At 40.7% G+C, this 25257-nt stretch overlaps 1 protein-coding gene across 1 annotated transcript; it reads left to right on the forward strand.

Annotated features, from left to right (window-relative positions):
* Positions 1-906: 906 nt before the first annotated feature.
* vangl2 (VANGL planar cell polarity protein 2) lies at positions 907-24896 on the forward strand. The gene is made up of 8 exons (XM_058081984.2): positions 907-1041; positions 15202-15604; positions 17820-17943; positions 18762-19369; positions 19441-19574; positions 19649-19784; positions 21466-21709; positions 23439-24896. Exons 2-8 carry the CDS (start codon positions 15534-15536, stop codon positions 23697-23699), a joined length of 1578 nt encoding a protein of 525 aa, XP_057937967.2. The 5' UTR covers positions 907-1041; positions 15202-15533; the 3' UTR covers positions 23700-24896.
* Positions 24897-25257: the final 361 nt, after the last annotated feature.

Genomic DNA, 25257 nt, shown 5'->3' on the forward strand with positions numbered 1-25257 from the left:
CTGTTGCCAACTCCTAGCTATTGGCTCTCCTAGAAGTTGCCAGATGAAGTCATCGAGCAATTTAAATATTTTCATATGATGTAACATACTGTAGGAAAAAAAGCATAACCTCGTAGCAGAGCTAAAGAAGTGAGTAAAAACACCTTAATTGTGTTTACAACTACAAATAAACTATTAGTTTATCTTAAAATTGCCCAGCACTTCATCAATATAAAATAATTTCAAAATGTGTGTGTGTGACCAATCACAGCGGAGCGGGCATGCCCGGAGGCGGGCCCTGGGTGGAATAAATTAAAACAGTCCGTTTTGACAGGAAGCACAAATAAAAGGAAATACAGTTGGAATAGGAGCAGATTATTGTGTGTAGCTGCTCTATAGGAGACCACAACTCAATACAAAGGGTCGAAAAATTAGCATAATATTTCCCATTTAAAGAAAACTCACCAGACTCTAGAAAAAGTGGCTAGCGCAGGTTAAGATTGCCGCAAATGGTATAATATATATATATAAATAGAAAAAAATATATATAGAAGCGCAATGGGAACAAAAGCACAGGAGAAGGAATGCAGGAGACACGTTTATTGTCATCGCTCGTCTCTGTACTCATTTGTATCAAGGTACCTCAACACACACACTTCCGGCCTTCAGAATAACAGCACATCCTGTGGAGGGTACCAAAGTAATGGCGTCACATAAATAGCTTACACTAAATTTGTCATTTTTTTCGAAAATATGTTGCCAAGAGGGTTTGAAATGTCGTCAGATTTAGCAACAAAGTCTCCAACTCGGTAACACTGCCCAAGGATCTTAAGGATCCAGGATCTTAAGAAGATGTGCGTGCGTGAATTGAATAAAAACACTTGTGTTGAATTTTTCAAAACACAAGTCCCGCCTCTTCCGTTTTCACTCCCATTGGAAAGATGGGAGGGCCTGAGAGGCGGGGCTTAGTTGGTAGAGCAGGCGGGGTTTCGTTGGCTTCCACGGCCGAGAGGAAAGAAAGTGGAAAGTAGGAGAAATACCTGCATGGACAATCTGCGATAAGTAAGTAGTCATTTTCTCTGTTTAACGTCTTGAAATGGCTGTCGGAGGACATGAGTGTGCGGGTTCATAGTTGGAGGTGGTGGAAGGGGAAAGAGAAGCTTGTGTGAGGGGGGGGTTAGCTGGTGTTCGTCGTGGATGGTCTCGTCAAACAATGGTGGAGAGAGGACGCGATGGTCGCCTCCTTTCTTTTTTTCTTTTTTTTTTTTTAAGTATTGGAGGTTTATTGTTGTCCCCCACGGAGAACACGTCGCTCCGAAGACTTCCACAGCAACGAAGACGAGCAAAGATGGAGCCAAGTGAAGTTAAAAAGGCGCTTCTACGCTGGTTCTGTTTAGTAGGCCGAAGCAGCACAATTTATCATGAATTCATTTTAAACCGCATGAATTCCTTTTCAAACAGGGAGGGACAGGGGGACAAGAAGCTAGCATTTTGGGTCATTCGGCACCAGGGTGGGCGCCATTGTCTACTATTTCTGGCCCACAAATGACTAGTTTTTTTTTGTTCTTCTCTTAAACTCAATTGGCTTTTCATTCACACGCAACTTGGCTTCTGTGTTAAAATACACCCATAAAACTTCTGTAACGTTCTCTTGTAGTCACCTTAAAACAGAACCGAAGTGGACCACATTCACGTCTTGGTCCACTTTTTGACGTCTAGAGGCAGAAAAGACCTCTGACTCACAATCACAATATTACTACAAAGTGCATTTAAGGCACAATTTCTTGTACAAAATGAAGAAAAGGGGAGTTTAAATGCTCCAATATTTAAAATCTAAGTATCAGGGTAAACTGCCACAATATTCCACATATTACCTTTTTGATATATGTGTTTGTACTAGGTGTTTGTTTCCCTCAGAACTAAGGACAAGGAGTCTAAAATATTAAAAAAATATCAAAAAATGTAAGCCAAATAGTAAGTTCTATTTTCCATGTGTCTATTTCTAATGTCATATTTGTTGTTGATTATCATGGTCACCATCATTAGTGTAAACATTCTCATACCAGAAAAGCAGTGCACCGTGCACATACGTGTCAAATATTAAACCGAACAGTTAATACATGATATTTGATGAAGTGCGTTTTGTTGCACAGAAACTGAGCATTTTTTTTAAAATAAAAACTAAAAGAAGCTCACTTTTTAGTTTGCTGATTTGTTGTTTTTTTTCAATTGTAACAATATTAGACCTTCTCATTGATAATAGATTGTGGACATTATCAGTTGTTGATACTATAAATAATTTATGGCAACTATTGTAGCTTTCAGTCATAGAAACAAGCCAACTTACACAGTTAAACCCCAAACAGAGTCTTTTTGTCATGTGACTAATTATTTTTTTGGTTTTAGCAAGTTAATAAAAGCTGTAAAGGACGCAAGTGCAGATATTGCTGAGGCGTTTGCTTGTTGACGCCCATTTTTAGTGTTTAATGCTGCGAGACGTGCTAGTCTCGTTTTAAACAAGACATTGTGGTCTAATGTGATAATGACAAGAATCCCGGATTTATCCAAATGAATAGAAATGATCATGGAGTCACCCAGGAAGTGCGTGTGTTTGCTGGCTTGATCAACGTTGGTGCATCAGTTAGCAGGATGACGCTAAAACTACACAAACTATTTCCACTCCACTTTGTAGAGGCGTGGTCGAGGAAGAGCTCGCATTGAGGAATTTATGACCACTTTTTTTTTCTTTGTTAGAGGAGCTACGCCGTGAATGGTACGGTCCACCCCGGAGCCAAGACGGCATGTCTTGTTTGTTATAACAAAGTTGCCTACGAGATAACAAACAAAAAAATGCCACAAATAGGAATGCTGCGCAATGCTGGTTGACTTCCAAGTTGCTCAAATCTAATTTCACTCAATTATCCCTTAGGACAGTCCTCCTACAGGCCTTACTGTGGTCATCATAAAAGATTCAGTAGAAGAGACCATGTTATAAGTCACATTTTTACATTCTTAACTGTCTATTAGGGGGAAAAACACTGCAGTCTTTTCGACAGGACTGCAATCTATTAGTGGTGGGAGGGGCTTGGTTGTCAATCATGACATATGGGAGACAAGTGAGAAAAAACAGGCAAAACAAAAAGTACTCTGACAGAAAAACTTTCTTCTGTCACTTGTGAGAGCCTTTGGGGGCGTGTCAACAAAAAGCACTTTTTCAGTGTCCAATAAGATCAGGAAAATTCCCTAAATTTATTGTTAATTACTTTTTTCAGAAATATAACATAGGGGTATGTGAATACTTACTCATTAAATGTAGTAAACAAGTAACCAAGCTCTCAATTTTGCCCAAAAATCGGATTCACAGGGTTGGAATATTCCTTTCCCCAATCCGATTGAGGTATCTTGTACCTGCTCGAACGGAAAGTTGTCAGGGTGCGTTCTTCTTTGTGGTGTTTTTCTTCTTCTGTTGTTTATTGGCGGTTGGCAAGCAGCTTTTGTGTGCATTAGCGCCATCTGTGGAACAGAATCCAAACCCTTCTATACGGCATTCACAAGTCCAGTTTTTCTTTAAAAAGAAAAAATACAGTATTTTCTGGACTAAAAGTCGCACAAGGTCAAAAATGCATAATTAGGTAGAAAAAAAACATACATAAGGGGTAATTTATTTTAACTACTTGACCAAAACAGACATTACGTCCTCTTGGAAGGCAAGTTGTAACAATAAAAGAATAGAGAACAGGCTGAATAGGTGTAAGATATGCTAACACAATGCTTATTCAGCTACACCAAAAAAATAAACATGAACACAAAAGGTGTCCAGTGTTTATGTAACATAAACACTTTTTTTCGCTCTGGAGTATAAGTCGCAGGAACAGCCAACCTATGAAAAAAAAGTGCGACTTAAGTCCGGAAAATGCGGTGTGTATGTGTGTGTGTATATATATATATATATATATATATATATATATATATATATATATATATATATATATATATATATATATATATAACATGACCCGAGTTTAATTATAAAATATTAGCAAGATTGAATTTTAGCTTTTCCTGTTTAAGTTCTTTTCAGCGAATGCTCAGATATGACGTAACACGCAGCTCCAGACGTTTTTCAGTTTTAAAAATGGAGGCGAGCAATCGGTACTGGACTGCTGCGGAAAGTTTGTGTTTGATCCAAACTAAATTTCAAGACTGGATGAACGAAAAACTGGCAATACGGAGTTATTCCAACAAGTGAAAGAAAAACTCTGGGAAGTCGGTATCACTTTATGTTGATGTTTACGTTTTACTGGGCATGCCCCATTGACTATTCTGTTTGATTATAGCGGCGCATGTAGACAAGAGATTGGAATATTCCTTTCCATGTATACCATTGTTTTCGGAAAGGTCATTTGGAAAGATTCCATTCGGAAAGAGAAAAACTCCTCATGTAAACGAGGCTTGTGACTGATGTCTTGAGAGATTTGACGTCACACATGGTGATTAAAGTTTGATGTGGATTTGATATTTTATCCAGAGCATACTGGAGTAACGTTTTAGTCATTTTATTGTACAGGATTTGGCCTTGGAAGAGGTTTCTTCAAGCTATAAATGCTTGTGGACATGGTAGAGGTGTACCTAATGATGTGGTCATGACACACCTGTTCTTGTTTGCTTGCCATGTGTGCGGGGGGTAGGGGTTGGGGGGCGGTCGCTGACAGTAGCAGTTGTCTTTTTTTTTTGGTTGAACTGATTGGAAACAGTGGATGATGGTGGTCTACTGGACGTATGGTGGTGTGTGTGTGTGTGTGTGTGTTTACACGGTTGGTCACCTGGGCCTCAAATGGCTGCCGTACGAAGGCGGTCATGCAGGCGGCGCTGTGGTGTCGGGACCCCAGAATGCTTTGCTTTGCTTTGCCGTGACAGCTGGCACCTCGGCTTGGCAATCAGCTGAGAAATGTTGGATGACAACTTGATGGCTGCCTGCTGATGTCATGTGACTTCATGGCGACCATTAAGATTCCACCTCGGCCTGGACCGATAGCTTCCATAAGTCAGCTCAGCTGTTTGGAAGTGTATGTCACATTATTACGGATGGAAATAGATTTTCATTCAGAACATCCACCTATAGCAAGTTGATGGGCTTCACTTTACCCGCCAGTGGATCTGTGTTGGTCGAAATGGGAAGTCAACAAGAAATACGACGACTAAAGGGTAGGGCTGAGTGATATGGACCAAAACTCATACCCTGATATATTTCGGTAGAATTTTGATATACAACATATTTCGATATTTTTTTCATAAACTGAATTTAAACAAAAATCAAAGCCAAATATGTGTACAAAGTTTTATTCAAATGTAAACATTCTTGTAGAAAGATAGCCAGTGAAATAAAATCGTATATTCTCTTTTTTTAAATCACTATAGAAAAAGTTAAATACTGTATTTTTCTGGACTACAAATCGCTACGGAGTATCAGTCGCCATTTTTTGTGGGTAATTTATTTTATGGGGGCATTTGTGTTCTGTTGTTCTCAGTTGTCTTTTGTAAGCTAACGTCTACTGTTTAAACATTGAATTGTTAAGGAGTAGGAGATATTGGTACAAAAGTCTAGAGTGCCATCTTGTGGCTGTCTGTGAAATTATATATATATATATATATTTTTTTTCGTACCATATTTTCCGCACTTTTTTTCATAGGTTGGCTGTTCCTGCGACTTATACTCCAGAGCAACTTATAAATGAAAATACTGTTTATGTTAAATAAACACTGGACACCTTTTCTGTTCATGTTTATTTTTGGTGTAGCTGAATAAGCATTGTGTTAGCATATTTTACACCTATTCAGCCTCTATTCTTTTATTGTTACAACTTGCCTTCCAAGAGGACGTAATGTCTGTTTTGGTCAAATAGTTAAAATAAATTACCCGAAAAAATGCAACTTATACTCCATTGCGACTTATATATGTTTTTTTTCTACCTAATTATGCCTTTATGGCCTTGTGGGACTTATAGTCCAGAAAATACTGTATATTTTCTTTTTAAAGAAAAACTGGACTTGTGAATGGCGTATAGAAGTGTTTAGATTCTGTTCCACAGATGGCGCTAATGCACACAAAAGCTGCTTGCCAACCACCAATAAACGACAGAAGAAGAAAAACACCACAAAGAAGAACGCACCCTGACAACTTTCCGTTTGAGCAGGTACAAGATACCTCAATCGGATTGGGGAAAGGAATATTCCAACCCCGTGAATCCGATTTTTGGGCAAAATTGAGAGCTTGGTTACTTGTTTATTACATTTAATGAGTTAGTTTCCACATCCCCCTATAGTATGTTTCTGAAAATAGTAGTTAACAATAAATCTAGGGAATTTTCCCGATCTTATTTGACACAAAGGGTGCTTTTTGTGGGCACGACTTATAGTCTGGAAAATACGGTATAATGTTCAATCTTCAGTGCAATCGTGCCCCACTCATGGTAGTCTCTGCAGCTGGGTTAGCGCTTCTATCTCACGTTTCCCATGACGACAGACAGTAAACTTTATTAATGCCGTCTTTATATAGCAACCTTTATACCGTCTTTTTCACTGTTCACTCCTGCTATGCAGCCTCTCACCTCACCTCCGTATCTCCGTGGGGATATCTGATCATTCCGCATAGCGAAGGGATGCTAACAGCTGCTCCCGAGTGTCAACAATGGCGCAAGCGGGAAGCTACAAACGCAATAAGATGAACATCCATAGCTGCACCACACTTAAGGGGTCTTTATGGCACAAAAACAATAACAAAGTAATTAATAAAGCACTATTAAACTCTAAAAGCGCTGCAGGAGACACAGAGATGTCGTAACTCATCTCGAAACATGAGATCTCTGCATCAAATCCGGTCTATATCGATATGAACGATATGCTTGTTTTTGATATAGTGATTAAAAGAAATATAGATATTTAAAAAAATATCGATATATCGCCCAGCCGTACATGTTTGATCGGCCAATGGGAGAAATCTGATCGTTTTGAACTCCTGTTTCATTTCTCGTAATTTCAATATAAATGTTATCCGTGTGGCGTCTCGGCGTTCTTGGAAAGCCAGTGTACATTTGATAGCAGGCTGGTCTCTGCGGTTCATTATTTTACAGTAAACAGTGTTGTTGTACTGATGCTAGTAAATCACCTTTAAAAGCTTTTCAAAGTGACATGTCCTGAAAGCACTTTTATGAGCCTCACCGTAACGTCCTTTGTAATATTTCATACATTAGCCGCCTGGCAGCGCTTGGTGGTCGCTCTGATGACGATAAAGTTTCATTGCCCGCTTTTAGTTCTTGTTCTTGTATGCATCGCTTTGTGCAGTTAAGTTTTTGAAAAATGAATTAATGTCTTTAGCTCGGGGTTTGAGAGCGGAGCGGTGGATGAGGAGGAGAAGCGTGCTGATGAAGTAGGACACACAGAGATGAATAGGAAACCTAATCCATGCCACCACTGGACCACACCTGTTTGGATCAAATGTTCTGCCATGTTCTCTCCGACTGTCTCGTACGACAATAGTGTCACAATAGCGCTTTGTCACCAGTGGTTTGGCTTGTTTGCACTCCAGAATGTGCAGAATTACAGAGCAGCACCAGGCATCCCTCCATAGATGGATACCTTATTTATCTCCTAGAGAAATTTCACACTTCCAGCAGCTCTATAACAAATAAATAAAGGGATGTAATCACTTCCTCTCAAATTAAAATAAAACAACCAAGGCAAGACATGACAAGAAAAATAAAAAATATGAATAAATCACAAATTTGCAGTGTAATAACGGTTACCCATTATGTCATTGTATGGTCGTATCACCTCGTACTTCGGTACGAGGTGCATTTATTAATTTTTTTTTTTAATAATTTAAAAAACCTTAAACTGTATTATGGAAAGCAGGAAGTGAACAAAAAATATTTTTAAAAAAACAGCCTTAAACTGTATTATGGAAAGCAGGAAGTGAACAAAAAAAATATTTAAAAAAACAGCCTTAAACTGTATTATGGAAAGCAGGAAGTGAACAAATGTAACAGTTAGTGATTGTAAAAGTACCAGATGGAGGGGTAGGATTTAATAAGCTTTGCTTCTTCCTACTCCTTTTGGACCTGTGGAACTGTGAACTGATTATGGGATGCACTCAATTGTAATCTGATGCATGTTCAAATGAAATTAAACCATTGCCATTACCATAATAATACACCATAATGATGATGCTAAGAGAAGTTGAATTGTGTGTTTTATATTACGGGATGTCTTAATTGTGAAAGTCTGAGTAATTTTAGTAGTAGCAGTAGTTTTAACGGTCAAAGGATTCAAACAGGAAACGCCACTTCACCAGTCATGTGGATGACCAAGTGACCTTCTCGTGTCCCTCTGTCCATTGTCCTCGCTCACAAACATCACTTGACATGGCGGGAATTGAATTTATCCCCCTCTGCATTGTTTGCAAACACAGGCGTCCAAAAGTAACAAGTGGAAACTTTTAAGCGAGAGAATCTTTGAAACAAATGACATCAGGGTTTCCCCCGAGGTTGTTTTGAAGCTGTAGTGGTGGGCTGCATGGGAGGCAGATTGCTGCCGCCTTGTCATGCTGCTGCTTCTGCATTTATGTGGCAGGATTTTTTTTATATTTAGATTTACTGTCAATAATAACGTCAACATATTACACATTGAACAGCAAATGCATTAATTAACTTTAAATGCCTTTTCTTCCACTCCTTGTCTGTCTAGTGGGGATTCTGTTGAATGCTTTTCAAAATAAAGTGTAGTGAAACGTTTTTATATTTTATAGATATTACGCTGCCCTGTAATGGGCATATACTGCCTACAGAGAACATACTAACTCCTTATTTCTAAAATCACAAATACTTCAACTTGCTGATATAGTTCATCTTCAAACAGCTAAAATAATGCATAAGGCTAAAAATAACCAATTAGCTAAAAATGTCATCCAATACTTCTCTACAAGAGAGGAGAAATGTGATCTCAGGGAAGAAGTACATTTGAAACACTTCTATGCTAGGACTACGTTATGCTAGCCATAGCATTTCAGTACGTGGAATCAAACTATGGAATGGATTGAGTAAGGACCTCAAACAATGCACAACGATGAGCCAATTCAAGAAACAATACAAGCAGTTGATGTTTGCTAAATACAAGGATGAAGAGTCTTGAACCAGTCATGATGTGCTATATATATCACTATATTGACACTTACTATGGTACCCATTATGGCATTGGATGCTCATATCACCTCCTACTTTGGTATGAGGTGCATTATTGGAAAAAAAAACAATTTATTGTAGTATGGAAAGCAGGAAGTGAACAAATGTAACAGTTAGTGATTGTAAAAGTACCAGATGGAGGGGTAGGACTTAATAAGCTTTGCTTCTTCCTACTCCTTTTGGACATGTGGAACTGTGAACTGATTATGGGATGCACTCAATTGTAATCTGATGCATGTTCAAATGAAATAAAACCATTACCATATTACTTAACATTGTTTTCACATCGAAAAAAAACTAATTTCCAAGACATGGCGGCTTTTACTGAGCCATGGCGCCTGGCCATGATCCATGATCCATTACATGTAGCTGAAATCCTGTGACATCATGACAGATGCTTTGTGTTTAGTTAGCTGCTAGCTTTCTAGCAGTGTCAGCCAATTTTTTAAAAAACATTTCAATAAACTGCCATGAGACGAATTTGTTTGACAAAAGTACACAGAAGGTTTTACGTGGGGCTGCAATAAACGATTATTTTCTTTGTCGAGTAATCAGCTTGTTGAGTCGATTAATTGAGTCACCAGTTAGACCATAGACGGACTAGATCACTGTGACCCAAAAACAAACAGATACTGGTTCGTAATTTATTAAAGAGGCAAAAATGTTGATCACAAGTCAGAGCTGATGTGTGTGTGTGAATATATTGTTTTGCCGAAAACACAAAAATAATCAGTCTGGATGAAAAGGAAATTACAAATTACATCTGAGAGGCTTAAAATTAAAGGGTATTTACATTTTTTTTAAATAAAAAAACAATTCATTGAATATCAAAATAATTGTCGATTAATTGTATAATCATTTAATCATCAATTAATTCTTGCAGCTCTAGATTTGAATGAGTGAATTTTTCTACAACAGTTACTTTGTGTTTGGTTAGCTTCCAACCTGGCTAGTCAGCTAGCTTCTAGCAGTGTTAAATAACATTTCAGTTAGGATTACAAATCTTACAAATGACATGTTTGTATGGTTAGCGAGCTAGCTTTGTCGCGTCTCTAATTTGCTTGTTTTCTAAATCTAATGTGTAAATAGAGACCATTTCCTTACTCCAAACACTCTAATTTCTACTCTACAGAGTGAAGTATTCAGTGTAGTATTTGTGTCGTCAATAACACACATGCTAAACACACATGCTAACATGACTTCAGTTAGCCTATGGAAGAGTCTGTGTGGACGTCCTTAAAATGCATTTTTGTCTTAAGATATTAGGTATATTTTCATTCGTGTACATGTTCGTCAGCTCAATTTCATATCGCGTGTTGGACCACATTAAGTCAATTCGTGCTTGGATGATTAAGTACAACTTACCATAGCCCAATGGTACTATTTTCCAGTATAAAATCAGCTCTAACTTTAATATTTGGGGTAGAATTATTTCCCACTGCTCGAAATGTGGCAACATAATAAAAAATCCTCAGAAGATATAATTACACTTGAAAATGGTTGTGTTTTTGGGATGCCCTACATGAGGTATGCATTGCAGGAGATTTGGATGTCTATTCTTGGTGGTTTAATTGCTCTCCAAGGTCGTTAGGAGCTCACAGAACCTCTTTGGAAATCCTTAATGTTTGCTACACATTCTTCAGTTGACGGCGCGTCGAAAGATATGCGATTCTTCACTTTAACAGGCTTTAACATAACAAAAGTCTCTTTTAGATAAGATAAGATATGCCTTTATTTGTCCCTCAGTGGGGAAATTTGTATTGCGCAGCAGCAAGAGTACAGAAACAGTTAAGCAGTACAAAATACACAATATAGAAAAATAAACAATGTAAACAACCCAAGTATTCATAAAATCAACAGTTTTTCCCAGAGTTATATACAAATACAGTATGTAGATAATATGAAACGAGATGAGATATTCATTCATTCATTTTCTACCGCTTTTTCCTCACGAGGGTCGCGGGGGGTGCTGGAGCCTATCCCAGCTGTCTTTTGGGAGGGAGGCGGGGTGCACCCTGGACTGGTCGCCTGCCAATCACAGGGCACATATAGACAAACAACCATTCACGCTCACATTCATACCTATGGACAATTTGGAGTGGCCAATTAACCTAGCATGTTTTTGGAATGTGGGAGGAAACCGGAGTACCCGGAGAAAACCCACGCATGCACGGGGAGAACATGGAATTGAACCCTGGTCTGCTAACTGTGGGGTCTGCGCACTAACCACTCGACCGCCGTGCCGCCCGAGATGAGATATATGACCAGTCTTTACACTGAGATCTTGCTAGTGAGTTAATATGAGGCATTATGGGAATACTTCACATAGAACTTAATATATTGCATTTAGAGCCTTAATATTGCACTTTAATATTTTGAAGAGAAGAACAGTAAAACATAATGTGCTTTTTCCTGTCCTTGCATCAGATAAGTCAGTGATTTTTTTTTATTTGCACTTGTGGATGATCATGTTTCAATATTTGCACAGGAAGTGGATTTTAATACATTGGAGCTAATGGAAGATAAAACTGAGGTCAGGACCGCATTAGAGTGTAAGGCAGCGCTTCGTTCCTCCCACAAGACCAATCAAGACCCTCCCATTTAAGACACACCCACCTTTTTTATCAACTAAGCAGCGTATGACAGCCTGACATCCGTCATGGCGGCTCGGCATGTATTTTGGTGGGTTTTCAGCAGCATGGCGGTGAGTAGCAGAGGGCGGCGTGAGGTCATGTTTCCACAGCAACTGTCAACCGACGACCCCACCCCGCCCCACTCCCTCCTCCCAGCTGAACGCCCTCTTTCATCGCCATGGCGGCATAGAGGCCCGGTTACCAGGGGAGACGAGGGCAGCGTGGGAGGGAATGTGAGACCAGGAAAGGCCAAACTAGTTTTTGTGGAGACACAGTAATCCAATATGGCCGCCATTGTGTCGACGGTGCAGTCGCGTGATGACCAACAGTCGCCAAGACCTGGCAGGATGTGGCGCTGGCACACGTAGCCAACATGAACGTCTTCGGGGTTTAGTGGGTTTATGTGCCACAGGGTCGCACGGCAACTGGTGGGCGAGGGGCATGGAGGGGGGGATTGATTCCCACGGTGCGGGTGATGGGACACATTATGGTTCTAGTGACACTATACCAGCTGTCCGTGAGAGCTTGATGTCATCAAACCAACAGAAGAAGTTATATACTGTATATTTCAGCAAAGGAAACTATATCTCAGCTTTGTCACATACATTTATCTCGGTTAATTGTTTCTAGACTTGACCATGAATTTTCGCAAAGTAGGATTCAGTATTAATAAACTGAATATTTTAGCAGTTGGAGCATAAAAACTTGTTTGACTTTCTAAATGTGAGCCCTGCAGACATGAAGTAAAGCCCCAAAAGTCACTTTTACATTCCTATTTGTTTACATCACTTTGCACAAGCTATGGTACCACTGCCGGGAAGATAAGCGATAGCTCCAAATGATATCTCCAAAGTTACAAAAGAGTTAAAGCTGGTATTATTTGTGGATGATACCACTGCTTTTTGTCCTGCAAAAAAACCCGCAAATACAAATAGACAGTGTAGACATTGAAAGGGTGAACGAAAATACATTTCTGGGGATCACAATAGATGAAAATATGAGCTGGAAACCTCATATTACAAATATACAACATAAGGTGGCAAGAAATATTTCAGTATTAAACAAAGCAAAATTTGTTCTCAATCAGAAATCACTCCACACTCTTTATTGCTCTCTGGTTCTACCATATCTTACTTATTGTGTGGAAATATGGGCTAATAACTATAAAAGCAATCTTCACTCGCTAAATGTACTGCAAAAAAGGTCAGTAAGGATAATTCATAATACTAACTCCTTATTTCTAAAATCACAAATACTTCAACTTGCTGATATAGTTCATCTTCAAACAGCTAAAATAATGCATAAGGCTAAAAATAAGCAATTAGCTGAAAATGTCATCCAATACTGATCTCAGGGAAGAAGTACTTTTGAAACACTTCTATGCTAGGACTACGTTATGCTAGCCATAGCATTTCAGTATGTGGAATCAAACTATGGAATGGATTGAGTAAGGACCTCAAACAATGCACAACGATGAGCCAATTCAAGAAACAATACAAGCAGTTGATGTTTGCTAAATACAAGGATGAAGAGTCTTGAACCAGTCATGATGTGCTATATATATCACTATATTGACACTTACTATGGTACCCATTATGGCATTGGATGCTCATATCACCTCCTACTTCGGTACGAGGTACATTATAAAAAAAAATAAAATTTTAAACCTTAAACTGTATTATGGTAACAAATGTAACAGTTAGTGATTGTAAAAGTACCAGATGGAGGGGTAGGATTTAATAAGCTTTGCTTATTGAAAGTGCATACTTACCTACTACTCGTACTATGAGTATGCAGTGTGTCTACACTGGCAGTATGCGATTTCTGAGTATGCGAGAAGTTCCCAGACGCACTGCAGGCAGCAGCCTTGGGCTTCCTTGTACATAGCACTCATTCAGTTCATTCAACTTCCTTAACCCTTGGATGCATAAGTGATTGACCCGGTCAGGTTGTTTTCTTGAAATATCTTTGTAATTAATTTTTTAAAATAATTTCATATTCTAGTTATTCCTCAAAAAACATGTTTTTGATATCATGCCATTCAAATTTTTAACTTAATTTTTTATACATTTGAAGAAATTTTAGTTTTTGTGTTACTACCCCAACCTTCCATAAGTGGGTCAAAAATGACCCGCATGCATTTTCTATGGAATCTAATAGGAACCTTTGATTCTTATGAACGTTGGCTGTCAGGAATAAATTAACTGTAGACCACACAGACTATATCAGAAGTGTCACCCCTCAGGAAGATTATTTTACACATAAAGTGCTAATACATGTAAGTATTTTCATATGATATTTTGTGTGTGTCCTTCATGACTGTTAGTATTATCGACAAATTAGCCTACTTTATAACTAGCTGACAATAGCTGGCTAACATTGCTATACGTATTGTTGGGCATACTTTATAAATAGCTTGATTTGCTTGGTTTTTCCCCGGTGTCCGACGAGGAACTAGACAGGGAGGCTGGGGTAGACTTGTCAGTGTTGTGGTGTCCCCTTTTTAAGGGGGGGTCTTCATGTTTGTAGTGCTGCCATTGTACAACTTGTTAACGCGGCATTCTTTGCAAATGACAGAGGTTTTGTCGAGTTTTCCGCCGTTCTTTGAGAATCCGTAGTGTTTCCAAACATACCATTTGAACGTTGTGGGGGGGGTTTAAATATAGAAACTTCCTCGCTGCTGCTTGCTACGAACGTCCATGCTGTTTTACTAGTAGTTGTATGTGCCTCACGGCTTCGGTCCGTACTCAATTCAAAACGCCAAATAATGATGGTGCATTCATTGCACCTGGAACAGCATATGGGGTGAAGTTGAACATTAATAAAACGGTGCTTGCATCGGATTTTACCGATACCCACAAATGCATCGAGCTGAATCTAGATTTCACCCGTCAATTGCATCCATACCCAGTGAATGAGCCGGTGCACTTGTATCGATTAATATCGATTATTTTCCACACCTTCATGTATATCCATTCCTACAATATATTTTCAAGTTAGGCTGCACGGTGGTTAGCGCGCACTTTGGAGTCGCCAATTAACCTAGCATGTTTTTGGAACGTGGGAGGAAACCGGAGTACCCGGAGAAAACCCGGAAAAAAAAAGGTGTGTGCATCGCATCCATCAGCTTGCTTTCATGCGACTGCTATTGTGGTATGAAAGTGCCATGTATTTTGCTCATGACATGAACATGCATCATGGCCAGTTGGGCAATGATGGGATGTAACCCCCCCACCCCCCCAGACCTCCAGCCAAAGATTCAAAATATGTCAGTCCCAGCTGCACAGTCACAGGCTTCAAAGGTAAAAAAGGTCATCATCGTCTTAATGGACTTTTGTACGTTTGCCTTTCAGGGTACGGCCACCTCATTTCTCCCTGCCTCAACTCTCTTACCCGCCGTCCTCTCCCGCCCCTCTCTTCCTCTTCCCTCTCCTCCTCCTCCTCCTCTCTGTAGACTCCCCCTGGTCCCTCCCGCCCTCTACCTCCTTCTCCCGCATCCCCCTCCTCGGCCTCCAAGATAGATTCCCTCAGGAGCAAGGTTGACCTGCTCAAGTTGCCCCTGGCCCTCACCACCAAGTCCATCTCCGAGCGCAAGAGCCAGCTGGGAGGCGTCGGCAAGCAGTGCGGCACGGGGGGAGGAGGAGGAGGCGGGGCTCGTAAAGCCCGCTCACCGCTGAGCCGAGACATGGACAACGAGTCGCAGTACTCGGGATACTCGTACAAGTCATCTCACTCACGGAGCTCTCGCAAACACAGGTGGGTGGTTTGTTGCTTCTTAAAGGAAAACTGCACTTTTTTTGGAATTTCCCCCATCAACCACAAACCTTATGTGAAGGATTGGAAGGAAAGAATTTTATTTCCATTTTCTGTACATTCTAAGAAAAGAAAACGAGTTGGTATGAATCAGGGTTGGGCAATATGGACCTTAGCATACATTACAATATTTTTGGCATGTATCACAGTATAAAATTTAAATTTAGCAGAGCTTGTAGCTTTTATAAAAAGCTACAAACCTTAACCCATATAATGAAATACTCTCTCAAATTGTGAAGCACATTTAATCTGTCAATCTCTGCACACGTTGTTACAAAATCTTCAAGCAACTGTAATGCCTGTGCTTCTGATGAAGGAAGATGTAGTCACCCATGCAATTCCAACTGCATTTGTAGATATTTTTATGACACTCCTGTTTACACAGTTAGATGGCAAATGGTGCTTTTATTCTGAAGGCCAGTAGTATGTCCTCTGAACCTGCATGCTGTCATCTCTCGTTGTGAAACGGCTCTGACACACACGCACAACTCGGCTTATGTTCATAATTTATACCGGCATAAATAATTTTGTTACCATTGGAAAACTCTATATATAAAATAAATCCGCCAACGCTAGTATGAACGAGCTAACAATGCGTTCATTAAGTTATTGGGAGGTACCCATTTCAACTACGAAGCCCTCTAAAAAGCCTCCAAGAATGTTTTATCGTTTGATATACACGCTGTGAAGTACATTGATAACATTTAATACTTGCAATATCTTGCGGTATTATGATGGATTAAAACAGGGGTCTCAAACTCAATTTACTTGGGGGGCCGCCTGGAGCGCGGGTCTGGGTGAGACTGGGCCGCATCACGTTTTCAAAAAAAAAAACGCATTTATTAAAAACAAAAAAAATTTAAAAAACTCCGCTGTGGTTCCAAATTTCTACAAGAAAAGCTCCGATAAAACATTCCACTGTTCTCAAATATCTTACTTTTTATTTTTTTACACAAAATAAGATGAAAAATAAATAAACAAATCAAAAATAAAGAAAATCAATCAATAATAAATAAATAAATATAATAATAATAATAATAAAACGGCAAATAATAAAAACTTAAGAAACCACATATAGTTGGTGGGTAGACAAATTATTTCAGATTAAAATGAACAAAGCATTATTAGAGCCCTGTAGACATGACAAAACACGACTATAGTCACATTTATACTCTTTTTATTTACAACATATTGCGCAACTGCAGGGTCTTGAGACACATGCTAACTCGCAAACTAGAGAGCTAGCGACCTAAACGGTAGCCTTCAAGTTATTTCCTTTTAAACTTAAATAGCCAAAAACTTACCACTTCCACACGGAGAGGGAGGATAACTATTAACAGTTATTTAACCTTTAACATGAACATTAATCAAACGTAATAATTTTTCTGGGTACATGATACCATACAGCATCCATATCAAACTTGCGCGGTCCGCACTAACATTAAACTTTCATATCAAGGCGGGGGCCTCAAACTAGTGTCCTGGGGGCCACGTGTTTGAGACCCCTGGATTAAAACATTAGCGAAACTTCTTTTCTAGCTCATTGATTTCACGTACTAGTCCAGGAGCTTATGCTACTTCTGTCAACAACAGCAGCATAGAAACATTGACGACACTTACAATGTCCGCTCTCATTGGAATGGCCGTGTCTTCCAGCACTAGACTTGCACTCCGGTCCTCAGGTAAAAAAAAAAGCATCTTCTCGAGCCTTCGTAGCGAAATTGAGAGATAAGTATCCAGTCTGTGAGTGTGTTAGCTGCTACAATCACAATATTTCTGTAGATTGGTTAATATACACTGTTGCCGTTTATTTTGTTAGCGTTTTAATGTGCAATGTTAGCTAGCTCATACTTTTCTCTCTGTAGAACCCATAGAAAAGGGAAAGAAATCTGTCATCCATTTTCTGTACCGGTTATCCTCACAAGGGTCGCGGGTATGCTGGAGCCTATCCCAGCTGTCTTGGGGCGAGAGGCGGGGTACACCCTGGACTGGTGGCCAGCCAATCGCAGGGCACATATAGTGTTCATGTTCATTCACTTCACATTCAATTGTGAATGATGGGCAAAATTCCAAAAAAGTGCAGTTTTTCTTCAGGTGTAATAAAGAGAACCTTCTGTGAGGGAAGTGATGTCATCAAGTGACCTGCTTTGTCACCCAGGGAACGGAGGGATCGCCATCGTTCCAAAAGCAGAGACGGGAGCAGCCGTGGAGACAAATCGGTGACAATTCAGACACCCGGAGAGCCACTGCTCGATGCCGAGTCGACACGCGGAGACGAGAGGGTCAGTACCACCTTTGTCTACACCCGGGGTGTCCAATCTTTTTCCACAATAGACTTTGTGTCTTGGAGGCCACTTTCATATTCTTCACATTAACTCATTCATTCCTATCTCTTCCATGCTACACTGCTCCAAGCCTTTTCACTTCCTGGTTGCTGCAGAGCTTTTACAAGGCAAAGATATGCACCAAGGTCTCATAGAAACACTTCTGGCACCTTGTGGCCGTTTTACGGCTTAAAATTGCACTAAACATTCATTCATTTTCTACCGCTTTTTCCTCACGAGGGTCGCGGGGGACGCTGGAGCCTATCCCAGCTGTCTATGGGCGAGAGGCGGGGTACACCCTGGACTGGTCGCCAGCCACACAGGGCACATATGGACAAACAACCATTCACACTCAAATTCATACCTATGGACAATTTGGAGTGATCAATTAACCTAGCATGTTTTTGGAATGTGGGAGGAAACGGGAGAACCCGGAGAAAACCCACGCATGCAGGGGGAGAACATGCAAACTCCACACAGAGATGGCCGAGGGTGGAATTGAACCCTGGTCTCCTAGCTGTGAGGTCTGCGCGCTAACCACTAGAACACCGTGCCGCCCCTGCACTAAACATTTGATCTTCTATTGTGCGATTGCCTCTTTTTTTCCTCATGGAAAAACAAAAATGTATGGGAGTGAGTGGTCGGGTTGAAAAAAAAACATAACTACGTCTTTGGTGGTGAATAAGTTAAACATGTTTACTATCATTATTGCACCTTACAAAATATATCTGCATATCCTGGATACTCATAGTATGTCCCTTTTCCTTGTCTGACAGGATGACAATTGGGGTGAGACCACCACAGTGGTCACAGGGACGTCAGAGCACAGCATCTCTAACGAAGACCTGACCCGCGTCACCAAAGACTTGGAGGAGTCGACCCCTCTGGAGTGCAAGCGTTTCGTGGGTCCAGCACTGGGCGGATGCCTGAGTTTCTTCGCCCTGGTCACACCACTGGCCTTCCTCATCCTGCCGCAGGTGCTGTGGCGTGAAGCCTTGGAGCCGTGCGGCACGCCATGCGAGGGCCTCTATGTGTCGCTGGCCTTCAAGCTCCTTGTCCTGCTCATCTCCTCTTGGGCGCTCTTCCTGCGGCCACCTCGCGCCACCCTGCCACGCTTTTTTGTCTTCCGCTGCCTGCTGATGGTGTTGGTCTTCCTCTTCGTTGCATCCTACTGGCTCTTCTACGGCGTTCGCGTGTTGGAGCCTCGTGAGCGTGACTACAGGGGCATCGTAGAGTACGCCGCCTCGCTGGTGGACGCCCTGCTCTTCATCCAGTACCTGGCGCTGGTGCTGCTGGAGGTCAGACACCTGCAGCCTGCCTTCTGCCTCAAGGTGGTGCGCAGCACGGACGGAGCCAGCCGCTTCTACAACGTGGGTCATCTCAGGTTAGTGTGTGGACACGTCAACATGGAATTCTTTTTGCATAAATCCTAAATTAAATCGAAGTGCGTTCTAGTATTCAGCGGGCGGCCGTCTGGGTGTTGGACCATTACTACAATGACTTTCCCGTCTATAATCCCGCCCTCGTAAACCTGCCCAAGTCCATTCTGTCCAAGAAGATGACGGGCTTCAAAGTTTACTCTCTGGACGGTAAACATAACTTCAGCTTAACTCCTCAAAAGGCAGACATCGGCATGCTGATGCTAATACACCTTTTTGTGCAGAAACCACCACCAATAACTCCACAGGCCAATCACGGGCCATGATTGCCGCTGCTGCCAGGAGGCGAGATAACTCCCACAACGAGTTTTACTATGAGGAGGCCGAGATGGACCGCAGGATCCGCAAACGTAAAGCCAGGTCAGACTCCCCCAGCGCACAAGTTAGCTTGTAGCGGGCCTATAAATACTGCATGTAGTGAGCCTAACTATTCAGTAGGGGTGGCTGCAGCTCTAATAGGCTTGACTTACTACAATGGATTCATTGTTTTTCTAAATCAAAACCTTTTTTTTTAATTTGTGGGAAAACATGCCATGCATTTTGTACTTTTAATCTCCATAATAAGGCCATTTATGCACCAGCAAATACAAATAGACGGTGTGGACATTGAAAGGGTGAACCAAAATAAATATCTGGGGATCACAATAGATGAAAATATGAGCTGGAAACCTCATATTACAAATATAGAACATAAGGTGGCCAGAAATATATCAGTATTGAACAAAGCAAAATTTGTTCTCAATCAGAAATCACTCCACACTCTTTATTGCTCTCTGGTTCTACCATATCTTACTTATTGTGTGGAAATATGGGCTAATAACTATAAAAGCAATCTTCACTCGCTAAATGTACTGCAAAAAAGGTCAGTAAGGATAATTCATAATACTAACTCCTTATTTCTAAAATCACAAATACTTCAACTTGCTGATATAGTTCATCTTCAAACAGCTAAAATAATGCATAAGGCTAAAAATAACCAATTAGCTAAAAATGTCATCCAATACTTCTCTACAAGAGAGGAGAAATATGATCTCAGGGAAGAAGTACATTTGAAACACTTCTATGCTAGGACTACGTTATGCTAGCCATAGCATTTCAGTATGTGGAATCAAACTATGGAATTGATTGAGTAAGGACCTCAAACAATGCACAACGATGAGCCAATTCAAGAAACAATACAAGCAGTTGATGTTTGCTAAATACAAGGATGAAGAATCTTGAACCAGTCATGATGTGCTATATATATCACTATATTGACACTTACTATGGTACCCATTATGTCATTGGATGCTCATATCACCTTGTACTTCGGTATGAGGTCCATTATTAAAAAAAAAAAACAAATAAAAACCTTAAACTGTATTATGGAAAGCAAGAAGTGAACAAATGTAATAGTTAGTGATTGTAAAAGTACCAGATGGAGGGGTAGGATTTAATAAGCTTTGCTTCTTCCTACTCCTTTTGGACATGTGGAACTGTGAACTGATTATGGGATGCACTCAATTGTAATCTGATGCATGTTCAAATGAAATAAAACCATTACCATTTATTGGTCAAACCCATCTCATCTGCCCTATACTGGTAAAGCTTTCACAGCAAATACTGTATACAGGTATCCAAATGAAGCTTGCGCACTAATATACATGCACAACAATACTGCTTTATACAAATGTAAAAAGTGCATGGCAGCAGGAAGTTACCCAGCATGCCTTGCAGGTCATACATTTGTATTGCATAGTATTGTTTTGCATAGATGTTTCTATTCCTGCCCGTTTTGACTGGTGATCTGCAATTTGCATCATTCCATATGAAAGTACCTAACGTACATCTTTGACCTTCTGGTGGGCTTCTACTACCTGTTGGAGACCCCAATAGTAAAGTCTTCTGTGAGGATGGGTATTATCTATGCTTTGCTGAGGACTATATAAGACTACTAAGCAATAGCCTTATTATAGGATAGCTAATGAAGATTAGCCATCATATTATCTGTGAGAAAAAAAATAGACGCTTGTAGGTAACCTTCTACTCTGCTTCCCGCCAGGTTGGTGGTGGCGGTGGAAGAGGCCTTCACCCACATCAAGCGTCTCCACGAGGAAGAGGCTTCCTCGTCTCCCAAACACCCTCGCGAGGTGATGGACCCCCGGGAGGCGGCGCAGGCCATTTTCGCACCAATGGCGCGGGCCATGCAGAAGTATTTGAGGACCACACGCCAGCAGGCCTTCCACAGCATGGAGAGCATCCTCACGCACCTGCAGTTCTGCATCACGCACAACATGACGCCCAAGGTTGGCTTTCACTTAGCAGCCTTTACGGTGGTGTGAAAAAGTTTGGGCACCCCTGATCATTTTCGTGAGTTTCCTCTATAAGCCATTGAAATATTTCATATAGCAGACCAACACAGTCATAGATGAGAAGGGAAATGAAGTTTATAGGATTTACAGGAAGTGTGCAAAAGTAGACAGGTGCATACATTTGGGCACCCCAACAAAAAAGATGACATCAATATTTAGTAGATCCTCCTTTTACAGATATAAATGCTTCCTGTAGCTTCCTATGAGGGTCTGGATTCTGGTTGAAGGTATTTTTGACCGTTCTTCTTACCAAAACATCTCCAGTTGAGTCAGGTTTGATGGTTTCCGAGCATGGACAGCCCGCTTTAAATCACCAATAATATTTAGGTCTGGGGACTGAGGTGGCCATTCCAGTTCTTCTGCAGTGTTTAGGGTCATTATCTTGTTGGAAGTATCCAACCCCAACTTCAACTTTGTCACTGATTCTTGAACACTGTTGGCAACAATCTGCTGATACTGACTGGAATCCATGCCACCTTCAACTTGAAGATTTCCAGTACCTGCACTGGCCACACAGGCCCACAGCATGATGGAACCACCACCAAATGTTACTGTGGGTAGCAAGTGTTGTCTTGGAATGCTGTGTTCTTCATCCGTCATGCATACCGCCCCTTGTTATGTCCAAATAACTCAATTTCAGCTAGCTTTTGTATCCTTCCCCTAAACCATAATGTTGAACAATATTTGCTTTCAGGTCATTTGACAGTTGTTTTAGGCTACCGTGGTGCTACTCTTCGGAGAAGATGCAAAGAGGAGAACGACTTGCAATTGGCCACCTTAAATACCCTTCCTCATGATTGGCTCCACTTCATGTGCGAGCTTACCAAACAAATTTGGTGTTCCAATAATTATTATTAAATGTATTAAAATCAATAAAACAGGGTGCCCAAATGTATGCACCTGCCTACTTTAGTTGAAATATTTATTGCACACTTTCTGCAAGTGCTATAAACTTAATTCTACCACTCATTTATCACTGTGTTGGTCTGCTGTATGATATATTTAACTGGAATGGATATAATATATATAAAGGAAAATCTTGAAAATACCTAACGTTTTCATACCACTGTTTATGTGGGAAACAGCAGTTTTATTTATTCCTCAGCTGACTCACAAAAAAAAGAAAATAATGGCCTCAATTCGTAATAGCCGCCTCTAATAGGTAATACGTAATAACAGTTGCTACCACTAGAGGGCACTATTTACCTTTTCAATGACTGCTAATAGCAGCCAGTGTTTGGAGGCCATTTTTTCTATCATACAAATTACGTTGTACTATACTATTAAAGCCAGTATAGAACAAGAATATTAATTAATGTTTATATGGATGAATAACATTTTAAAGTGAATACATTTCAGTTATGAAAATGATCAAATATTAATATTTTTCATAAGTAAATATTACATGATATGACATTGTATAATTATGAGGTGTCAGAAAGGTTCCATTGTCACTTTGTGACACCAGTCCTGGAACTTTTCTGACAAACCTCGTATGAGATTAAATGAGTACTACTATATACAGTATACCCGTATATGTTTGACAATGACCCCCGCCTCTTGCCCTAAGTCAGGTGGGCTAGGCTCCAGCATACCACCGCACCCTAGTGAGAATAAGCGGCATAGAAAATGGATGGATGTTTGACAATGTCTTCCTGTCCAGGCTTTCTTGGAGCGTTACCTCAGCCCAGGGCCCACCATGCAGTACCAGCAGCACAACGGCAGGGGGCGCCAGTGGACCCTGGTGAGCGAGGAGCCGGTGACCTCGGCCCTGCGTCAGGGCTTGGTCTTCTCCCTGCGGCGGATGGACTTCTCGCTGGTCGTCACGGTGACACCCCTCCCCTTCCTGCGCCTCAGCGAGGAGTTCATCGACCCCAAGAGCCACAAGTTTGTCATGCGGCTGCAGTCGGAGACATCCGTGTGAAAGACATTCTCGTGTACCCCCCCCCCCCTCTCTGCTGAATGCAGCGGGATGCGTCGGACGCTCGGGCCACCACCCCCTTGCCCCGCCTCATGTCTGTCACACCTGAATCAGCTCGATGATTGTCTCTGACGTTGATGCCTTGACTCCCCTTTTTCCTGTGCTGTTTGCAGCACGCTGTAAAAAGTCTTTTTATAAAGGCGCCTTTATTGGGTCATTATGTTGTAACCACTGAACTCCGGGGGGGGGGGGGGGGTCACGGCGGCGAGGAATTGTCTTCCCGTCCTTTAAAATATGTGACAGCCACGGCGACACACCACTGCCCTCCTGCTGGTTCTTTTCTTGTCACCATTTAAATTTTTTTTTACATTAAATACTCACAGAATGTAGCATCATGTGCTAAAAGGACACTTTATATCTTCATATCTTTTCTTCCTAACATCAACATTGCAGTTTAACCCAAAAGCGACTTTACACTTGGTACTAACATGCAATCTTTGTGTACTTTTTTTTTTTAATCCCTCTAAAAAAACACAACAATGTGACACTATGTCTGAAAGCTAATATAGCTTTAATAACAAATCACAATATTATGCAAGAATTCATTTGTTTAGAAATATTTCCAGGTTGTTAGCTTACAGTGCTCGCTAAATGAGCTGCTCTGTTTTGTTGACCTTTCCTTTTTTAGCTAATTTATTCTGCCATCAACATCTAAATGCGTTTTAATGAACCGATTAATTTCTCGCAGCCACCTTCTTGGTACTTTTGCAGATGTTTTTATGACCGAGCGGAAGCTTTTGTTTGCATTTCTGCAAAAGCTCAAAGTGGACCGTAAGCTCCCCGTCGCCTTAACGTGTGGTCACTTCAAGGTCTGTCACATTTCCGAAAAAAACATCAAACCCACTGGACGTCTCATCCATGTTTTTCCAATGAAAGAATGCACAGCAGGAGTTCTTTAGGGCTCTTTTTTGAAAATAACTTGTTTTCGTATCATTTTCTTTTATAAGGTGCCTAAGTTATGATGCAATTTTTCCTCTGAATGTTTTTACCTTTTTAAAAACAAGTGGCCTGTACAAAACAAAAAATAATGTAGAGTTGTCTTTTTAGTTTCTTTTCCTTTTGTTAACTGTCTAGCTTGTATAGCGTGTTAGGTATTTTTCCATTATTAAACCATTATTCCTTAAGAAGTCGTTGGGTCTTGTCTTGTGAACTGCCAGCGTCCTGTTGAAAACCCAGTCTTTATCACACGAAACGAGGGCCTTTAGACGCCCCTGCACAACCTGAAGCATCTTTGTTCCATTGAGTTGAAAAAGCAACACCTCTGTGCTGTATGGAAAAGTGGTATCTCCATGCATATACACATGCAGTCCCAGTTTAATTGATGCGCCTGATAATTTTATTGATTCAAAGTTGTTTTTGTTGGTATATTTTGTATGGCATCTATGAAAGGCAAAACTCATATTTTCACTGTGCATTAAACAAACGTCATATAAAGGTAAACTTAAAATGTCCGCAACTACCGTATGACTAATAGTTTTTAAGACAGGGGTCTCAAACTCAA

This window comes from Doryrhamphus excisus, linkage group LG11 (genome assembly GCF_037039965.1).
Source record: "Doryrhamphus excisus strain RoL-2023G ecotype Guam linkage group LG11, RoL_Dexc_Guam_v1.1, whole genome shotgun sequence".
Lineage (NCBI taxonomy): Eukaryota > Metazoa > Chordata > Actinopteri > Syngnathiformes > Syngnathidae > Doryrhamphus > Doryrhamphus excisus.